Below are 21,904 nucleotides of genomic sequence, written 5' to 3'. Positions count from 1 at the left end.
ATGCAGGTTAACTGCACTTGGGTTTCTAAAAGCATTCATCTTGGCTTCACAGCTTCCACAGAGTGAGCAGCTTTTCTCCCATTAAAAGTGGAATCACTGTGTTGAGTTTCTAAAGAATGGAACAATTTACTCATTGGGGACAATGACTTTAACAAAGGGGCCGAGTTACGTACACATGAATCAACTTCCAAGGCCTTGGCAGTGCTGTGTGTGATTAGGCGGCTTTAGAGAAGCAAATTCAGCTGGATATTCATTAGTTGGCCAGTAGGCAACTAGAGAAAGTCTACACTGGAACACCACGTTTGGTTTTAATAACTATAGGCATGTATGAGATTATCTAACAATTGTTAAAGTGATTTAAAAAAAAAGTTAATTCTTGCTATTATGCCAGAGACTGGCTATAAATTCTCCCATCATTTAATCCTCACAACCCTGGGGCAGGGGTGAGGATGGGGTGTATCCCACAGAACCTTGCTAAGTCTTAACATTAAACAGATTTTGTTAAAGAAATGCAAAGCCAGCTAAGAGTGATCAGGCAGGGAACTAATTCTCAGGGTGGAAACCAAAAGGAGAGTTGAAGAGTCTTAGCTAACTACACTACCAAAATGAATAAAGACCCGAGTGTCTAAGATACTCAATTTGGGGAGAAAGACAGATATGGTTTAAAATGCACTCTTTGTCCAAAAGGAGTATTGTGGGAGACCTCACAAATGAAACCAGTACATAAAAAAAAAAGTGCCAAAGCACATAGTGTGGATTTTGAAATCATAACTCAAATGGGCTCAAGAAAGCTGAGTTTTCTTTGAGAATTTATTTTTTTTCAATACCAGGTAAGTTTATGGAAAGGCAAAAGATAATAACCACTGCTGTAAAAATCATAAGCAGACCACATTGGACTGCTGTCATAGTACAACCCTGGAGCCCCACGGCGGCAGCCGGCTCAGCACTGCACAAGCTGGAGGCTGATGGCTGCCACCGCGCCGAGGGGAGACCCTTCCTTACCTGACGACCTCTCCCCGATAGGGCACGGCTGTAAAACCCTCAGCGCACGTTTACTCTGCACGGTGTTGTCACCATGAGCCGATGATGGATGGAGGATCAACTTGATGACAATGAGCATGTGGCCAAATATACCATTAATAGCAAGAAAATAGTAAGTTTCAGTTTATCTACATTTCTAAAAGACGTGAGAAAGACTTCTCTTTGGAGTAGAAAGCTGTAAAATGTGGAGCCAAGGGCCTATGTTTTGCATAAAATTAGGAAATTAATCCATCTGGTACCTCAAATTCCTCTTTTGTAAAAATAGTCTTTTTTTTTTTTTCACAAACAGTGTACCCACGGAGCCATTGTCTGCATACAGACATTGGGACAGGACGAGTGGGACTGTGCAGCTGGCAAGTAGTGTGATACACACATTTGCCTAAAAATACAGTTCTTTTCCTTTCAATTATTACGTGTGGCCTGCTCACTTAATTATAGTAAGTAGAATGTTACAGAGTACATGATTATTAATTAGGATGTGGTCACATCAGATATTTGGCAAGTGTTAATGTAAAGGAACCAACAGAAATACAATTTCTTCACATAGCTGAGGAGAAAAAGGATTTCTGCTATTTCTTACCTAAAATTGTATCTCCATACTGGCTTTTGAGCATTATAAATATCACCAGAGACCAAAACGCCAGATAAATTTTCATTTCTATATTTCAGAAAACCTACTTGAATACACTTTGAAACAAGAGTACAACAAAATAGAATATACTTCAAATGTTGAATATACAAACTATTATAGTTCAAATCTGAACACTGGTACTTTTCCCTCTTAAACTTCAACTAAAAAAAAAAAAACAGGAAAAAAGAAAACTCCAGGTTTGAGTGTTACCTGACAAAAATCCATGCTGAGCCTGAACTTCCACGTGACAGTGGGACTGAAACTGCTGTCTGCACAGATGGCAGGGCTGAGTGAGTGACACAGGCTGTTAACAGCAAAAGGCTAGAGCCAACTGTTAGATTTGTCCACAATTAAGAAAATGACAGACTTAAACTACCATATAAAAATGTTACATGTAAATTCTATAACAATACTGTGCTAGGTACAAGATTTTTAAAATTTTTCTTTTAATAAAAAATGCTTTACACAAACAAGCCATTAGCTTATTTCAAGAAAGAAAACCAAAAATTAGTCTAAGGCCTTTGTTTTAAATCAGCTTAAGCTATATGATATAAAAAAATCATACTAGATCTTTTTTGCTATCCTTTCCAAAGCTTTTGGATCCATTCAATTCACATTCTAAAATACCTATATTAGCAGAGTCTTCACATAGCACCAGTTGAGTACTGTGCGAGCACAGTAATAAATGCTGGTATGCATATAAAATGCATCAAAAATTGCTATATGTAACAATGAGATCACCCATCCCAACCCCTCCCCGGTGAAAACTGTGTAGCCTCTTAAAGATTTGTAGTGTTCCAAGTCTTAGTGTAACTTGACAGTGTAGTGAGCTGCTTGGTCCCTTGAGATCCTTCCTTATTGGCAGATTCGGTTGTTTCCTACAGTAAGAGGCAGTTTTCTGTCAGCATCTCAGTATGTAGTCCATTTCCCACTGAAACATGGGATAGGCAATTTCCAGTAAGTGTGATTGTTTTCGTTATATGCATTAGAAATGTTTTAAAGTCTTCTTTCGACTTTTCTTGATGTCTTCCTTGCAAGCATTTATGTCAGCACTGTTTAACCAACCACCAACAGTCCACGCAGAGCTGCTTCTCTATTTCTCACAGGTCACAAGTCCTTCTGTTTTCATAGTTACAGGAAGGGCAATGGCTGAAGGCGCACTGACAACCACCACGTGGGTCACTGTCTTGTTTCCATCTGCTGGCTTTTCGTCATGTACCAGCTGCAAAGTTTTCACATCATGCTCCTGCTTTTTTGCCACGGTTTCCGATTTCACCTCCGGCCCTTTTATGACAGCACTGATAACGCGGGGAGGAGTCTGGCCAGATGCCTGCTGAGCAGGCACAGAGAGTCTCATGACTGGCGTACCGTGGGCCAGTGACACAGGGGTAAGTGCTCTCACAGCCAAAGGGGTTCCGACAATGTTAATACTCCCAGACCCAGTCAGATTGGACTTTGTCTGCAGTTGACACTGCGCAAGTTGTGTAGCTGGGATGGTAATGATTTTGGCCGGCTGCATGGTGATTTTGTCTCCGTTCTCAGTAGAGGCTGGCATCACAGTAGGGATTGTCTGAATGACGACCTTTGGAGAGGTTGCTGTTGTTGGACTGGGGCTGGTTATCAGCGGTGCACCTGCATTGACGGACTGGACAGCCACAGTTGAAATTTTCTGGCCCAGAGATGTCATTACGACAGGTACTTGCATTGCCACGCGAACTGTCCTAGTCGGGGGAAATAGTAAGTTGATATTTAAAACTATATTAGAAATTATAGTCTCTTAGAGCAAAAAAAAAATTACAAAATGTGCAAAACTAGTGCTCCCAAAATTTACACATATTGATAATCCTTGACATTTACATTATACCATGAAATGTATAAAAACAAAAACATACATTATAAGCTTTCTGAAAAAACATGAAGACCAATTCAGATTAGTTAACTTTGTGTTACCTTCACAGCACCAAAATGCACACTTTTAAACACCAAACATTTATCAGCATTCTTAAAATGCGACCAAATTCTTAAGCAGACATTTTCCCCCAAGGAACACTCCAGACGGTGAAGACAATATTGCCACTAGTGGATTTGCCTCACCTTGGAGTTCCTGATGCTGGTACAGAGGCAGTGGTAGGAGGAGACCTGGATGAACCATCTGGACCAGGGGAAGCCATGTTCACAACTCTAGCTACCCCCTTCTCTGCTCTGGAGCAGTTTAGAGGAGATGAATTTTTCCCACCACGTACGGAGGTTGCTGCTTTCAGGAGACTTTCTGCAGACAGCGACACTCGTTCTAATGATTTCTCATCAGTGGCTGCTGTTAACTCTTCATTACAGGCTTCACTTTTGTCATCATCTATGACCACGATGTTTTTGGGCATATCTTTGAACTGATATACAAGCCTCTGTCCTTCAACTTTTGCAAGAATTCCCCTTTGGTAGTAGTATCTGCAAAGGGAAACATTACTAAATGAACCACTTTCTTGTTTTGTTTTGAATACAAGAATGTTAATTTTTATGTTACAACTCTTATTTGGATACCCAAGCCAAAAGGTATTAAATATGTTGGAGGACCAACGTGCGTCTGACCTAAGTAAGCCATACTATTTTCAACTGCTTCATATACATAAAGGATCGATGCACTTGAATTGTGGTGCTGGATATTGAAAGTACCACAAATACAATAAGCAAATCTTATCTTGGGAGAAGTTCAGCCAGAATGCTCCTTTGAGACAAGGATGGCAAGACTTCTTTATCTCATGTTACTTTAGACATGTTGTCAGGAGAGACCAGTCCCTGGAAAAGGCTATCATGCTTGGGAAAGAGAAGAAATGAAAAAGAGAAGACCCTCGACATTATGGATTGATATAATGGTTGCAATAATGAGCTCAAACAAGAACAACTGTGAGGCTGGCACAAGATGCACTGTTTGTTTCTACTGTACATGCAGTTGTAATGAGTCGGAAACTACTAGACGAGCACCTACCCAGCATGCACAAGAGCAAAAACAAGGACTGGTCTTAACCTTACATCCTTGAAGTCCAGTGGACTCTGGCCTTTAGTCCAGCCACACATCTCAACTTTCTAGAAATTTTAGGATGAACTGTCAAGGAAAAAAAAATGTTTCCACTACTCAAGTTACATGGGAAAATTGAATTGTGAACGCATCTTTAGAATAATAAATTGTATGTTGCTCAATCCAGGCTTAAAAATGATTTCTATAAATATTTCTGCAATAAGAAAGATGGGTGCATGAGCAAATAGGGTGAAGAAGGCTGATGGTGCCCGGCTATTAAAAGATACAGCATCTGGGGTCTTAAAGGCTTGAAGATAAACAAACGACCATCTAGCTCAGAAGCAACAAAGCCCACAGGGAAGAAGCACACCAGCCTGTGTGATCATGAGGTGTCGATGGAATCAGGTACCAGGCCTCGAAGACCCAGAATAAAAGCATACCCAATGTCAAAGAGGGGGAGCATGAAGTACAGACCTAATGCCCATCTGTAGACAACTGGACATCCCCTCACAGAGGGGTTACAGGGAAGAGATGCGCCAGTCAGGGTGCAGTATAGCACCTATGAAACACACAACTTTCCTCTAGTTCAGGCGCCCTCAAACTACGGCCCACGGGCCACATGTGGCCTGCTGAGGACATTTATTTGGCCCACCGGGCATTTTTGCCCTGTGTTTTTACTTCAAAATAAGATATGTGCAGTGTGCATAGGAATTTGTTCATGGTTTGTTTTTAAACTATAGTCCAGTCCTCCAAAGGGTCTGAGGGACAGTGAACTGGCCCCCTGTTTAAAAAGTTTGAGGACCCCTGCTCTAGTTCATTAGTGCTTCCTTCACCCTGCTATCATGACCTCAATTCTCCCTTACAAATCAGATTAGACGAGAGCATGCACCCTGCTACAGGTAAGAGCCTGCAACACAGGGAATCCAGGACAGATAAACCCCTCAGGGCCAAAAAGGAGAGTAGCGACACCAGGAGGATGAGGGGAGGCTGGGGGAAGAAAGGGGAAATCGATCACAAGGATCAACCAAGAACTCCCTCCCAGGGGGAGGGATAACAGAAAGGTGGGTGAAGGGCAACAGAGGACGATGTAAGATGTGGAAAAAATAATCTATAACTTATCAAGGGTTCGTGAGGGAGGGGGAAGAAATGGGGAACTGCTTTGAAAATTATGATGGTGGCATATGTGTAAATATATGCTTGACACATTCGAGGAATGTATGGCTTGTGATTAAAGAGATGTAAGAGCCCTCAATAAAAGTATTTAAAAAGAAAACAAACACAATACCATTTACAATGGGCACAAAAAAATGAAATAAACCTAAAGAAAGAAACAAACAAAATCTGGAATTATGGATCTTATCCTATCAAATAAAAGGCCATGTCGACACTCACAAACACTCACTTATTCCTGTAAAGAATGAATGAGAAAGGGGCTCTTACATTGTTAGCTGCTCGAAAGGCTGAAGATTTGGAACAGAAATGAAACTGGAAGCTGGTGCTTTCAATCCAAGAATCTATACAAGTGCATCCTCTTTGTTAAAGGAAGTAATTTAATCAGAGTATTTAATGGTATTTTACTGGCATTGGCAGAATATCAGTTGAGTCACACAATTATAAAACAATCTGCTTCTTTATGGAATGAATACCCCAAGCTACACTTAGTAGACATGATGGAACTATGAGAATACTGTCACACAAAGTGAGTTCATTTACATCTTTCTTAAGAAAAGACATTACAAGAATTTTGTGCATTTTCAAACTAAAAAATTTCCTATCAATTAAAATTCACTTAAACTTGTAATAACTATAAAGCACATAAGAAATTTGCAAATACTTTTCCGTTTGAGTTTGATTGTTTTCAAAGGCCTACAACTGACTTAGTCCTAAATGGGGGTGAGAGTGGGGTAGGGTGGCACAAGGAGATATTTGCAATGATATTGAAATTTAAACATCTAGGCCAGTTCCTCTCTACTTTTTACCTCCAAACCCAACAAGCAACTCAAACATCCCTCAACTCACTACCATCGAGTCAATTCTGACTTCTAGCCACCCTGAAGGACAAAGCAGAACTGCAGGACCAGACACTTTCCCCTTTCTCCCTTGGAGCGGATGGTGGGTTTTAACCTCTGTCCTTGCAACCCCAATCCACCACCAGGGCTCCTCTTGAAAAGTTGGAGATTATAATAAATAGGGATTCTTATAGCTTCTATACAAATGACTAATAAATACCAAGTGTTATGGTTATGGAAGTCTGGCTCGATTACTAGTGCGTTTGTGTTCTTACCTCAAAGCTCGCCCCATAGTTTCATAGTTCATGTCTGGCTTGTTCTTATGCTTTCCCCAAAGCTTGGAGACAGCCTTTGAATCCACAAGCTTGAATATGCCTTTTTCTCTCTGAGTCCACTTAATATACCGAGGACAAGTATTTTTATCTTGAAGGAGATCTAAAAGAAACTCCCACAAATAGATTGTGTTTCCTTTAAAAACAAAGACAACGCAATGAAAGAAATTTACCAACATGATTAAAAGCAAACATTTAATTATGCTAAGAGCTATCCATTTCATACTGGTGAAACACAATAAGCGGTTTGCTAAGTACTTCACTGTGTCATAATCATTTGTACTGTCTGGCATACACTCTTCCTAAAAGACAAAGTATCTTTTAATATAATTCTAAGTACACTTGTTTGTAGTTTTCATTAAACAGTATCCCAATGTAGTTGGAACAGGCAAAAATTTTGTGATAGATATGAAGGAACATGGAAAAATAGAATTACAGACAACAGGTTTTCTAAAACGTTGGCAGCCCTCGGTACGAAGGGGAAGGCGCGACACGCATTAGGAGGGTTCTGTGGCAGACACGCACAGGCATGATTCTAATCAATGACTTAGTCTCCGCCGCTCAATAGACGACTGCACTGTGTTCTCAGTGAGACACTTCAGATCTCTCTCTCTCTCTCTCTCTCTCTCTCACACACACACACACACACACACACACACACACACACTCCCTCCCTCCAATCAAAACAGTGACTCCCACCCTGTAAGAGGGAGAAGAGGGGGAAAAATTGGGGTGAAGGGAGTGGAAAGGAAGTTATTGGGAGATTGTGATAAGTTTAAGTTGAATACAAAAAATGATGATCTGAAAAGTAAAACTCCAACTAATTAACAATAAAGTTTTTTAAATAAACAAACTGAGCAGCAACTCCCAAAGGGATCTGCTTTGCCAGGTAAATTCAAGGCAGTGATCAGCTCAGGTTGCAACAACTATGTTCTGGGATTCCCAAAATCGAGATTTTTTTCCCATAGGACAAAGAACAGTCATTGGGGACTTGAGCCCTTGCTATCAGCTTCTCATTTTTCCCCATCCCTCCCTTCCCCTACCACCTGGATTCTTAAACCCAATTATTTAACTCAACTAGTAACTGCTGTCTGCTTTGAGAAGTGTGCTTTTTAAAGCTATGTCTATATAAAAGGGGTTCATGGAAAACGAAATGGAAAGGTAATGAAGTTTTTTGGAACACATTTTGAAGCACCCCCTTCAGACTTCTGATTCACCTACGAGTTCTGAAGTACATGTCTTTACAGTGTAAGTAACATATAACTATTTAAATAGTCTATCATTATCCTCTAATTCAAAAGGAAAGCACTACTAGATGGAGGTTACAATGAACAACAGAGCTTATCAATCAGTGTGATGGTTTTGTTGCAATACTTTTTGACTTACCTTTAATTACAACTATGGTACACACACGACATACATAAGAACCAAATACCTCATGGGATCTGGTTGAGTTGCAGATCAGTCACTGTTTCATAGGACATCCCAGTTACTGGCCTAAGAACGTACTCAGTGCTTCTGTCCTACCACCTAGTTCACTGGGTGAGGCTGAAGTCTTAAAAGCTGGCAGTTTATCCATCCAAGGCAAAAAAAATTATCTCTATTTACCTGGATCAATAGAGTTAGGAGAGTCAAGAGGAGGAGGAGCAAACGGAATCGTGTGCCTAACTTCCTCCATGAGCAACTACCTACTTTTCCACAAGACTCGAAGAACTGAGGCTGCACTACTGAGCGTTTTAATCAGCGATTCTATAGAGGGATATGCAGAACAGAATGTCAAAATCTCATATGACCGGGCTTGATGGGCTTTGAAGGTGGTTAGGAGTTACACAGAAAGAAAGGAAGGGATCTGGGCAGGGAAAATAAGGAGCTGTATCCCAAAAGGAAGCAAGCATCACTTTTTTCTCCCCTTCAGAAGGGGGAAGAGTAAATGGAAAGTCATTATGGGAAGAACAGGTTTTCAAATGGCTAGGTTTTTATTTACTCTGAAGTCTCCAGGAGCAGATGGAAGGAAAGAAGCGAATCCTGGTGGAAAAAAGAATGTATATGCCACCACTGAGGCTCTAGGTCACCCAGAAACTCCTGTGATGCCATTACTAGCCTCGAATCCAGATCCCAGGGGCAGACTATGTGAGAAGAACTCTGGGCGGGAAGCTCCCAGATCAAGTCCCTCCAGTCCCCTTCCACCCTAGACGCTGACATCCCTCCTCTGGCACAAAGTTGTAAAAAGAAAGATGCATCTCGTGACCTAGAGGCAGTATCTTCAACTTCACAACTGTTACATTCCACCATCACAACCTAGAAACTCTTTTTAACTATTAAACCGCACAAGCGTCAAATTCCTCTAGCTGTGTAGCTGAGGGCATTTTTATTTTGTTTACAATCAGGTGACCCAAATGATTAAGCATTTGACTAAGAGTGGAAAGGTGGCTGGTTCAACCCCACTCAGAGGACCCTCACAAAACTCGGGTTTGGCAATTTGCTTTCGAAAGCCCTATGGAGTGTAGTAGTAATTGACTGTGGATGGCATTTCTTTCTAATATTGACTACCGCTAGGGAAACTAACAAGGGACTACAGAAAGGGTGAGTAGAGAACCTTGTGTGGAAGAAATGTTGTACCTCCTAAAACAATGTCTTTCTTCTATGTAGTAGGAATCCTTAACTTCCGTGTTTGCTGAATTGGTCGTCGATATTCCTCAGGTTATCCTTAAATATTTAATTGTTGGTTAGCAATTTTATTTCTGTTTTTAAGGACACCGAATTCAAATGGGAAAGTCTGTCAGGCAAGATAGTTCATTAAGCCTTTGACAGACAGCATGATTTTACAGAACAAGCTGCTTCTGAATCCAGCTTACAGTAATACAAGGGGTACCAAAAAAACAAAACAAAATAAATGGAATCCCCCACCCACCTACCCCCAACTATCTATTTAAACTTTGTAACAAAACAGCCTTATCACCTTCACAGTACTCTCCATTACACTTAATGTTATTTGTCAAATCTGGGATTCCATTCTTGGAAACATTTTTCAAACCCATCGTTTGGAGGCTGAGAGCATCTCCCTCGTTTTTCTTCACTTCACTGGTCCTTCCATGCCCCTCTTCATTTACAGAAACAAGAAGTTGCAGGGAGTGAGTGCAGGTGAGTAAGGAGCTTGGGGGCAAGAGACGCATGGTGGTTTTTTGCCCAAAAAATGGAGCACTGAGATGACTATGTGAGCAGGTGCATTGACATAGTGGCAAAGCCAGTTTCACATCTGCCGCAAATCCTTTTTTGTTGCACACTGCTATGCAATCTTTTCAAAACCTCTAAGTGAACACTTGATTAGCAGTCTGACCTACTGGAACAACCTCCAAATGCACACTACAGGTAGACATTTTTGTCTGGTTGGGAAGTTGATGGGGGGTCCAGAACTAGGCTTGTCATCAATTAACATTTTACCCTTTTTGAAACGAGAAAACCACTCATAAACTTGAATTTTTCCCAAAGCACTGCCCTTATAAGCTGTGTTCAACATCACAACAGTTTCTGCAGCATTTTTCCCTGAATAGGAAAATAAAATTTCATAGCCATATGCCACCACAAAAAATGAGGTTAGAGCAAAACTGCTTTTACAAAAAAACTCATTGTGACCAGAGAGAACCTTCCAGGTGACGCCACTGGGTGTACTAACTCAGAGCAAGTTGCTGGATGATCACCTAGCAGGAAAAATACACACTATGAAATCTCCTCCCAGCAGAGATTCTTTTTCCATTGTTGTGTTTTTTGGGGGGTGGGGTGGGACCTACCCCCTTGTATGTTTACTCTTCACACTATGATGGGTTTAACAGCATAGCGTTCAGTGCCAGGCCTAAGTACAAGAGATACCACTGGGATAGAAATTCTTAAAACATAAAACCCATAACAGTAATAATTAACTTATTTATAATTTCTCTTTCTATTATTTACTACTCCGTTGCAATGTAAATTCTCAATATAAGCTGAAAAACAACACCTACGATAGACAAAACAGGCAGGCTATGTATGACAAACAAGGAAATAAGGAAAGTAGTCTAATCATCAGTTCCTGAATAATAATTAAATGTAACTGAATTTGTTGTGTAACTCAATCCCAAGTTCCTTGATGGGCTAATTAGAGACTTGTTTTTCACTAGAGATTTAATGTGTGCTTTTCATGTAATGACAGCATGTATTTTTATCTAAGCATTTAGTGCTAATCTCAAGATATGGAAGTGACTTTTTGTTGTTATTTGTATTATCAAATAGATTGAAGAGTTACTTGACAACTCACTCAACAAAGAAGACAGTACAGAATGGGAGATGGAGGCTTCTTGCTGCTTTGGTTTTAAATAGCTTAAATAGAATATATAAATCCTAAAGCCAAAATAGTGTACATTTTGTTCTGACTTCTGATTGGTATTTGTTGACCAGGGAATTAACTTCAGCTTGCTTTTACTCTTGCACTGTTTCAATCTATTAAGAGATGAAGTATCAGAAACACACCTCAGTTGTCAATCTCCTTTCATTGGAAGGGACTGTGGAGATAAGGGCTGTACACACCACCCATTCAGAATGTCAGGACCTTTCCCAAATACAAATGCCTAAAATGTATATGCTCTGTTGTTGAACGGAAAACTGATTTGCTCTGTACACCTTCACCCAATTCAAAAAAACAAATGCCCATGCCCTCCTTTTTCTATGACTTATAGAATCTCTGTGGGTTAGGACCTAGTCATAGTTTTTTTTTTAAGTTCCCCCAAGTAATGCAAATACTTTTCCTGATTAAAAACTACTTACAGAGAGAATACTACCATATACTAGAAATTATTGTCTTACATCTGTCACCTGACTGAAAAAGAAAATTCCACCTCCAAAATACCCCTCCCCACCAAATTACCTTTTCCTTCTCTGGGTTTCTTCTTTATACCCAACTCAGGAGATCCGTTGGAAATCGGTGATGGCTGGGCCTTTGGTTTACGGCCAACTGGGAAAAAAAAAAAAAAGACACTAAAAACAAGAATAATAGAAGCATGAAACACAAACTGATATTCCATCACTCATGAACTGAGCATTAATCTGTGGATTAATATACAGTGTGTTTGAAAATGCCTTCTAAAGGAGAATAAGATTCTGCCAATCTTAAAAGCACAACAGTTAGTGAGATGCTACTGACCTATTAATTGCTTCATGTAACAATGTTAACAAATACTACTATGAAGTTTTTGTTTCTGTCCTACAAAATTATTAGGAACAGCTTTACTTATAATTTTCAAAACACTTTGAAACTTTTCTCTTCATATGAAAATTGATCTTCGGTCTGTAGCGAGACTGACATCTTTACTAGCTCTGAGAAAGAATAAAAAGTCCAGTTTCCTCTCAAAAGGGGATTTCCCAAATCACGACCCTTGAGACAATTATAGAATATAGATCAACAGGAAAATGACCCATAGTCAAATTAGTTTAAGAACTGTGCATGTTGTCCTCTCTTGAAGATTCACAATATATATTATCCAAAGTCCACTGCCAATGAGTGGATTAGAACTACTACCTAACTAGGGTTTCCAGGGCTGCAAATCTTTACAGAAGCCAATGGCCTCCTTTCTCCTGCAGAGTGGCAGGTGGGTTTGAATGGCTGACCCTTGTGGTTAGCAGTCCAAAGGTAACTAATCAATGGCATCATCAGGACCAACAATGTAGGCTCTGCTATTTAAAGATAGCCTATTTAACTTCATGTTTCCTAATGTATTTCTCTGTGAAAGTCTTTTTAATATAAATAATGGTGTTAGAAACTTTTAAGATCATTAAGAAGTTTCAAATGGATAAAATTAGCATTAAATGGGCAAATCTTTGTTCCATTTTAATATTATACCACACAGACACTTATCTAGGGGTCTGATCCCCTAATTGACTCTTGCTTTTCAAAGTTTCCCCTTTCCCACCACCACCCCCCACTTTGTTTTTAGATTTTTTTTTCTTTTAATAGCAAAGAATTTTACAGGTAAAACAGAAAAACCAATTTCCATCTTACTTTAAATGTAAAAATAAAAAGTATACTATCCCACTGGATGCACCCAGCCACAGGCTACCTACCACAAGCTGGGGCACCTTTACAGCAGGAATGAATCCTTCTAAATTCCTTCATTCAGTGCCTCTCAAGATACAGATAAACCCTTGGTATTATGTGAGGGAAGGGATTCGTCTCTTACTCTTCACTGTATCCACCACCACTCCCACCCCAAACCGTACATACCACAGGAATTCAAACCCTGTCGAATGGATGAAAAATATGGTATTTCTCACCCAGAAGTTCTTATTTTTGCCCTCACCCCCACAAAACACACACACTCAAGATTTCCGTTCTTTCTAGTTTTACCTCAATTCTAAGGAAAAGGGCCTACTTACTGCCCACCCATCTCCTAGTGACCTCAGAGATATGCTGGGGTCTCATGTGAAACCCACAGGTCAAAGTTTCAGCAGGAGTCAATTGATTAGCATGTGAGTTGTGTCTTACTTCTCCACTGCGGAGCTGAGTTAGTCAACTCTCTGTCCTCAAGGAGACAGACTGGCACCATGGCTCCAACATCTGGCTCAAAACATAGTGCAATTGGGAGGAGAGCACAGGACCGGGCAGTGTTTCGTTCTGTTGCGTTTAGGGTTGCTACGGACTTAAACTGACTTGATGGCACCAAACAACAACAACTACCTTGGACAGGGAAGTCCACTTAGCAGTCTCTTGGCAATCCTGGTATTTCAAAGTGGACGGTATACATTGAAAAATAACCTTGTGTTTTGTCTATTTCTCTCTCTCTCTTTTAAAATGCCCACAAAGATGGAGAAACGATGCTATAAAAACTGAAAAAAATAAAAGTTTTCCAAAGATATGAAGAAACACTAAGACAAATGTACAGACCATCCTGGATCTCCCTTTTGTATGCCTAATATCTGCAAAAATCTCATTTTCATTCAAGCACTTCAAGTGTTCAAACATTACTTCTTGAATCAATATGAAACATATTAAACAGAAACTTCTGTGGCTCCTTTGAGACTATCTAGTTAAGATGAAATCACCCTTCAATCTGTATTACATAGATTATTTCTATTTCCCTTGATGGGGGCAAAAAGCAGGTAAACACTTCGGAAACAGATGAAACTCTAACTCACCCTTTTTCTTCTTCATCGGCTCATGGCTGTCCGGTGACGTGGGAATAGGAGAGGTATCCATTGGTTCGGACTCTTCCGTTGACACCTCCACTACTGTTTCTGTAATGACATCTGGCCTCATAGCAGCATGGATAAATTCTGGAGTTGATACACAAGGAGGAACAAACACTTCCACTCTAAGAATTTTGAAAAATTAAAATTTCCACCCCCATTAATTGTTTCCTATGTGGGCAGTTCAAGTGGTAAAGTTTATTATTAAGAACTACTCAAAGCCGGATAAGCACTTAAAACTAAAAGCATTAACTTGCTGAAGATGATATAAAGAAGATAAGGAAATAGATGCAAACGATCCTCTGAATAAGGCAAGGATCACAAGTAGTGGGGCTCCAGGCCCACCTTTATTCACACTTTTACCTGCTTTAAAGATCACCGTAGAATTTTGACAATTGGGAAATTATGAGGGAGAAAAACCAATAGTATCATAAATGGGCAAGAAGAAAGGCATCAAAAAACTACTTTTAAAAGTCCGCCAACAAGACCCCTATAGACTCTCAGATCTACAACTGATCATGGAGATGGCACAGACCCCAGCAGTGTGGTGTGCAGAGTCACCATGAATCAGGGGCCAACTTGATTCAGTGGCAGCTAACGAGAGCCCACCACATAGAGTAAGGTACAGCTTCCTTTCCGTGTGTCTGAATAATCAGGATAGGCTACTCTAGTTCAATTATAAGGTGCAGTCAATACATAGTTATTTGCCACCACCTTCAAGTCCATTCTGATTCACAGCAACCCTGCAGGGCAAAAGAGAACTAGCTGCACCTGGGGGCTTCCAGGATTAGAACGCCTCATCTTTCTCCCTGGAAGCAGCTTATGTAATTTGCTACAACTGAAAGACTCATCAATAATGTCCTATTTTTATTCTCATGAGATTCCTATTCCCAGTAAAAAAAAAACATGGTTACTCTTAGCAATTATTAGAAATCCTTGTGAGAAGTGGGCCAATCTCACTGTAGCAAGTCAAATTAGCATTGAATATTACAAGTAAAAAATGGCAAAATGACTAGCAAGGGTCATCAAAGAAAAAGGAGTTGGGGTTTTTGTTTCCTCGCCTTTAGTTTGCTTGTATTTGTCTCTCTCTTGTTTTCTGCTAGTTGGTTTGTTGTTATTGGGGTAGGTGGTCTTACGGGGTTTTGAATTTGCTACAGCACAACTGGCAAAGTAAACCTGAGTCATGTATATCCCAGGACCAAGCAGAGGGGTCATGGGAAACCTACTGAACTCTAGCCCCAATCCAAGAACAGTTACTTCTGATAACATGGCCCTGCTGGGACACTCGCCTTCATGAAATAAATGATCACTGAAGATAAGGGTACTACAGCAAAATGTGGTTAAAAAAAAAAAAAGCAGATGGTGCCTGGCTATCAATCGGGATAGTATCTGGGGTCTTAAAGCTTGTATTCAAACAAGCAGCCATCTAAGCGGGGAAGTCAACTAAGCCAACATGGAAGAAGCACACCAGCAGCTTGTGTGATCCAAAATTCAAATATGGCAAAGGTTAAAGTATCAGAGCCTAAATTGTGAACGCCCAGTTTGTAGAAGGCTATGGAGGTCAGTGGGAGCCCAAAACCCATCTGGCAGAGTATCTAGCCTGATTAAGGCGCTGAGAGATGCCCTCTAATCACAGGCAAGGGTCTCAAACAGTGTTACTATCATTGTAATCGTGATTATACTGGAACAGACTTGACACTTAAGTTGGTTGACTTCCCTCTTGACCCAACCTGAAATTCTTCTGGATGCAAGAATTTGCATGTTCCATGACAAAAATTTCTCCCCTGGCCTTTAAATATTCAGTGGCCTTTTCCTTCTTACTCACTGTTTTTACTTTTATCTCTGTATTATTATTATTATTCTAACCTTACCACTTTTTTTTTGTCCGTGTTAGGTTTTCCAGTTTGTAAAACACAGGAGTAGAGGCATAGAGATAAGAACTGATTCAAGGGGGAGTTAGGGGAGAGAGTGGTGGTGGGAGATAGGGAGGGTGAAGGGCTTTGGGGGAGCAAGCAATGTATGTGGGAGGGATCACTCATTAAACTGGTGATTACAACTCATTTTTTTAAATAAATCATTTTATTCGGGCTCATACAACTCTTATCACAATCCATACATATATCAATTGAGTAAAGCATATTTGTACGTTCACTGCCCTCATTCTCAAAATTCGCCTTCCACTTGGGTTCCTGGAATCAATTCATTCTCCTTTTTTCCCTCCTCCTTCCTTCCCGCTCCCTCCTCCCCCTCATGAACCCTTAATAATTTATAAATTATTATTTTATCTTATATTACACTGCCTGGAGTCTCCCTTCACCCACTTTCCTATTGCCTATCCCCCAGAGAGGAGGTTATATGTAGATCCCTGAGATCGGTTCCCCCTTTCTTCACCCTCTTCCCTCCCGGTGTCGCCACTCTCACCATTGGTCCTGAGGGGTTCATAGGTCCTAGATTCCCTGTGTTTCCAGATCCCAACTGTACCGCTGTGCATCCTCTGGTCTAACCAGGTTTGCAAGGTAGAATTGGGATCTGATAATTGGGGGGGGGGGGGGAAGCTTTTAAGAACTAGAGGGAGGTTGTGAGTTTCATTGTTGCTACACTGAACACTTAGTGACTCATCTCCTCCCCACTACCCCTCTGCAAGGGGTGTCCAGTTGTTTACAGATGGGCATTGGGTCCCCATCACTCACTACCCTCATTCATGATGATATGATTCCGCCCTCCCCCCCCCTGCCATTGTTGCTTGAAACCTGGTCCCCTCGGCCCTTTATGATCATACATGTTGGTGTGCTGCTTCCATGTGGGCTTTGTTGCTTCTGGGCTAGATGGCCGCTTGTTTACTTTCAAGCCTTTAAGTCCCCAGACGCTATATCTCTCAATAGCCGGGCACCATCAGCCTTCTTTACTACACTTACGGATGCACACATTCGTCGTCAGCGTTTATGTGGGGAAGTTGATTACACAATGAAGGTTTTTGTACAACTCATTTTAAAAGTGATTTAACCATGGGAAGGGGGTCATAGAGAAAATGTTCTAAAATGGATTGTGGTAATGATTGTACAACTCTTCTTGATATGATTAAACTATTGAATTGTGTGATATGTGCCACTAAAACTTTTAAAAAAAGAAAAGGAGATAAAAGAGTGTGTGAGTGTGTGTGTGTTCTCTGAGGTTGAATGGTGTGTAAGGAAAATGGTAGAAGCCAAGTCCTCCAATCGTCCATAGGCAGGTTCCCTGAGTTACTACTTATTTATCCCTGACTGAATGGCTGAACGTGGCCCTGGGAGCCCACTGGCCCAATCCGCCCTACTCTCAAGGATGACAGAGGTTTACAATTTACCTGAGAAAATGAGATGATATTCTAAGTAGTAATTTAACAATCATTTGTCTATAGGGGCATTTTCTGTATCATTTATTATAAAAATATTTTTTAAAAACGAACAAATAAAGATCTTTACTGCTTTCAAATCTTCACGTATAACAGACTTGAGAACTCTGCCAAGCCCTTCTTTTCATTTAAAAACAACACTTGTTCCTGACATAGGAAGCTATGTCACATGTTTAATATAAAAATCAAAGCTCACATACCAGGACTTCTTGAATCCCTCAGGCAGGTAGGAGACTCCATATGAAGCAGGGCTTCCGCAGCTTCAATCGTCTTGTCCGTGCAGTGTGCATTGCTGCTGTGCACTGACGCTTCCACTGGGGAAGAAAAAGTTCCGACTCAATTAAAAAAAGAACCAGTAAGTACCTTTGCATTCACTACTAAACACATTCCTAAAGAAAGCATATTACCAACAATGAAATATAAATTAACACCCATACGGACAACTCTAAGTTATTGATATCTGTCAGTATATAAGTTATTTACAGAAGCAAGTGAAAAATCAAAACAAGCTAATTCCTACATTTTATAAAACAAGGTTGGTTTATAGGACAACTAACAGTGATTAATTAGCAACTCCTGAGAAGTTTCTAAATCATATCTAAAAGGAAGACAATGAAGCCCTTGAAATTTAAACTGTTCTCAATTTTAGGCCCAAACTAACTTGGGGTGTGCAAGCATGGCTCTCCTCTGAAATCGTGTTATGTACCTAGTAGAGTCGTATTTCCAAGTAAATTTGTCCATCTTTTGGTTAAACTCTTGCAGACGTTCCCAGGTGAGGGAACACCCTCCTCTAGTCACCCTGGGGTAACAAACAGTATGTGTGTTAGCCACAGCAAGGAGTCCTGGCAGCGTAGTTGAGCTGTTAACTGTGAGGCCAGCAGTTTGAACCTAGCACCCCTTCGCGGAACAATGATGAGGCTCTCCTTACCGTGCTTTGGAAACGCAAAGGGGCAGTTCTCCTGTGTCCTCCAGGGTCACGAGTGGGAACGGACTTGCTGGCACTGAGTATTAATTAACTTGACCACCCAAACACGGGGGAACTTTCCCAACAGTCATCGGGGTCTCTCTTTTCTTCAGGACCTCCCTGGTCTTCCTTCTCACAAGGAATTTTATTTTTTTAAGTTTCCACGCCTTTTTCTTTAAGGAACCTTTTCTAATTTACTACTCTTCTTATCTCTTCTCACTGATCTTTGCTAATCAAGATACTTGTGAAACAGTCACTGTGCATACAGCAGTAGTCTGGGCTTTCAAAGCCCAAACTGGGGCTCTAGCCATATCGCAAATCAAGCTTAAGCCTTAATTTCCTTAAAAACAAAAACAAAATAAGACTATATGCAAAAAGTTATTGGAAAAGCCTGCATTACCGTTAAATTCAATTTTTCCACAAACGTCTTGAATCCTCATGAGAATTAGAAGTATAACGAATGATCCCAGAAAACATTTCATCAGTATCCGGTATGTGAGGTCTATACTGACTTGGCAGCAGATTTGGTTTAGTTTGGCATATAGATTAGAACTCAACAAATGCCAACAATTTATTTTAATACGCCTATAAAATTATAAATTCCGTAAGCCCCAAGGAGCTATTTTAACTCATCTTTATGTATGCTATAATTCTTAACATGAACAACAGACACACAAAATTTTCTTTTTATGTATTGAGTTTAAGGAAAACCCACTGACCTTTCAAGAAAATCAACACTCGGAGCAAAAAACCTCCTATTCCTGATGACACATTAAGTCCTATATCCAGAGTTAAAATAATGAAGTCTCTTACAAAAATAGGCAATGATTTCCAAGTTGATTAATTTGCCTAGTAAACTTCCCTAAAATAACTTAAAGGAAGTTATCTATAGGGATTTCATAAAACTTTATTACAGGCTCACAAATTCAACATATTAAAAATATGGATCCTTCTCACGTACTTCAGGGAAAACTTTGAAAAAAAAATCACTCTTATAGTCTCAAAATGCTCAAACGCTAAAACCTCACTCTTACACTTCAGTCATTTGAAGGATTTATAAAAATCCAGTGACTATTTTACCACCTGTTGCACATCATCCACACTACTCACCAAGGTACTGGGTCTCTTTCCAGTTGCTCTTTCCATTTATGGACATCTGCTCAAAGCTAAATCGTTCCAGAGAGGCAGCCAAACCTCTAAGTAAATCTATCTTTAGGTGACCCTGCTTACTCTTTATCTGCAGCTTCGCCGAAGCAAAGGACTCAATCAGTCCTATTAGCAAAACTTTAGAATAAATGACTACTTACAAGTATTTTCCCCCAACAGGACCTCCTCCTCCTCCTCCCTACAATACCCATATCCACCTAAGAACCTTTGCAAACAAATGCTCAGGTTTTGAAATTTTATACTAGGAATTTCATGCTCTTTAAAGTCAGCTTAGGTTGCAATCTAGCTGTTATCTTACGTGCTATTAATAAACCATCCTGGGTAAAGTAATTCCTTAAATAATTGTATTAAGATACACTCTAGAAACTGTTATACGCAAATCAGATCTTCACGTATATAGCAACAGAATTTTATCAGATTTTCGAGCGTTTTAAATGTTAAAGATGAATTTGTCCAAAAGCACATAATATCACATATTATGTGCCTGAATTTATAAGTTGCTTAAAGAACTTATTTGCAGAACCATGGGTTGGTGAACTATTGTTACTTACATGAGTGGAAATTGTGTTTTCAATAATACATTTTCTTGTTCATATTCCAACCCTCATCCTTACTACCCCGCCCCCCAAATTTAACATTGTCCCAGAAATACTTTGTAAGTTAAAGCAAAAATGGATGACAATATAATATATAAAGTTCCTATATTATCAACTCAAAGATCACCAAATGATTTGACCATTTATGTATGCCAGGCCATGTATTATGATCCTGGTATACAAGTGTGAATAAGTTCTAGCTTCATGAAGCATACACTAGTAGTTCAGAATCTATTGGAAATAGTCAGTTACAATTTTTAAAACTTAAAAAGGTCCACGGTAACTAACTTAAGGCACTCATTTCTTCTCTTTTTCTGATGCTTACATTTCACTTTTTCCTATCTTTTATATCAAATAACAGTAAACATTCACACAAAAATCTGAGCACCCATTCTCAGATCTATTTAGAATAATGTGGCTTCTGAGAATATTTCACTTGTTGTAGAAATCTTTTTACTTTATATAAATGAACAATTTTTAACAAAAATTTAAGACATATTTCTCCTATTCACCTGTTAATATTTTAAAACATTTAAAGTTTGCTGAGATCAATACTTGAATAAATTTTAATTTTTGTACAACTCTTGAGGATAACTGAATTTAAGTTATCCAAGCTTTAATAAGCAGGGGTTAAAAATTTAGTTTATCTCTTGTTTAAACTCTTGGATTATACAATATTTGCAAAGAAAAAATAATGAACTCATTTCAAAAACAGAAAAAAACAGGAAGCATAAAGTAATATGACAATATACCATTTTCTTGTCAATCCTTCAGGGTCAATCCTTCTTTAAGAAATATAGTCATCTAATATTTTTTATTTTAATCAGTGCCCAAAATAAAATTTGCTTATGCTTACTTTGTTTCATTTCTGTCTTTCTAATCAAATGGTATTTGTATGGTAGACTATTCCAGACTCACTCCACAGCTGTTACAAAATACCAAACTTGGTAATTAAGTCTGACAAGAAGCATACCTCTCAGCTTTGCAGATGAGAATGCTGGCAGTGGCTTTAGCTCATAACAATGTTCTCAGGACAAAAATAAAATTTAGTAACAATTTAGTTTGAAAGCAATGGAAAAGAAATGAGAGAACACTTCAATAGGTGGTAGGAGTCCACCACCCCTTACAAGCAAGGCCATAAGCCACTTATAACAAGGCTAGTTCTACCCAGCTCCCAAACCTGACTGCCCACACATAACCTCCACGGCCCTGGGCTGTACCACAGGAGTGAAGAACATACGCAAAAGGTAGACAGACCAAGGGGCAAAAAAAGGTGAATGTCTGCGACTTGGCCATCTAAATACATTTAACAGTTTATTTTGCAAATTCTAAATGGCTAGAGAACTGAAATTATCTGAACGAAAAGTTAGCCAATAAAAATTTCTAAAAAATAAAAAATGTTCTAGGAACCACATTTTTAAAAAGGTGAAATCAATATTTTTATTTAAATCTATCCAAAATTCTGTCCTTTCGACATATAATGAACAAAAGGTGTTTTCTTTGGTTTTTAACTTTTAAGTAAAATTTTAACGACTGATTTCTCAGCCCCAT

General features: G+C 39.5%; 1 protein-coding gene across 4 annotated transcripts in view; it reads right to left on the bottom strand.

The window, feature by feature from the left end:
- Nucleotides 1–1,686: 1,686 nt before the first annotated feature.
- ELF2 (E74 like ETS transcription factor 2) overlaps nucleotides 1,687–21,904 on the bottom strand; it is a 112,916-nt gene continuing 92,698 nt past the window's right edge. For all 4 annotated transcript variants that reach the window (XM_075543773.1, XM_075543776.1, XM_075543777.1 and 1 more), the window contains 6 exons: nucleotides 17,827–17,940; nucleotides 14,188–14,325; nucleotides 11,924–12,010; nucleotides 6,970–7,162; nucleotides 3,767–4,117; nucleotides 1,687–3,393 (listed from right to left, as the gene is read on the bottom strand). In XM_075543773.1, coding sequence (XP_075399888.1) covers nucleotides 2,766–3,393; nucleotides 3,767–4,117; nucleotides 6,970–7,162; nucleotides 11,924–12,010; nucleotides 14,188–14,325; nucleotides 17,827–17,940 — 1,511 coding nt within the window. In that variant the 3' untranslated portion in view covers nucleotides 1,687–2,765. The remainder of the gene's footprint in view (nucleotides 3,394–3,766; nucleotides 4,118–6,969; nucleotides 7,163–11,923; nucleotides 12,011–14,187; nucleotides 14,326–17,826; nucleotides 17,941–21,904) is intronic.

Source organism: Tenrec ecaudatus, chromosome 3 (assembly GCF_050624435.1).
Source record: "Tenrec ecaudatus isolate mTenEca1 chromosome 3, mTenEca1.hap1, whole genome shotgun sequence".
NCBI classification, from domain to species: Eukaryota; Metazoa; Chordata; class Mammalia; order Afrosoricida; family Tenrecidae; genus Tenrec; species Tenrec ecaudatus.
This window is presented reverse-complemented; position numbering and strand designations above follow the sequence as displayed.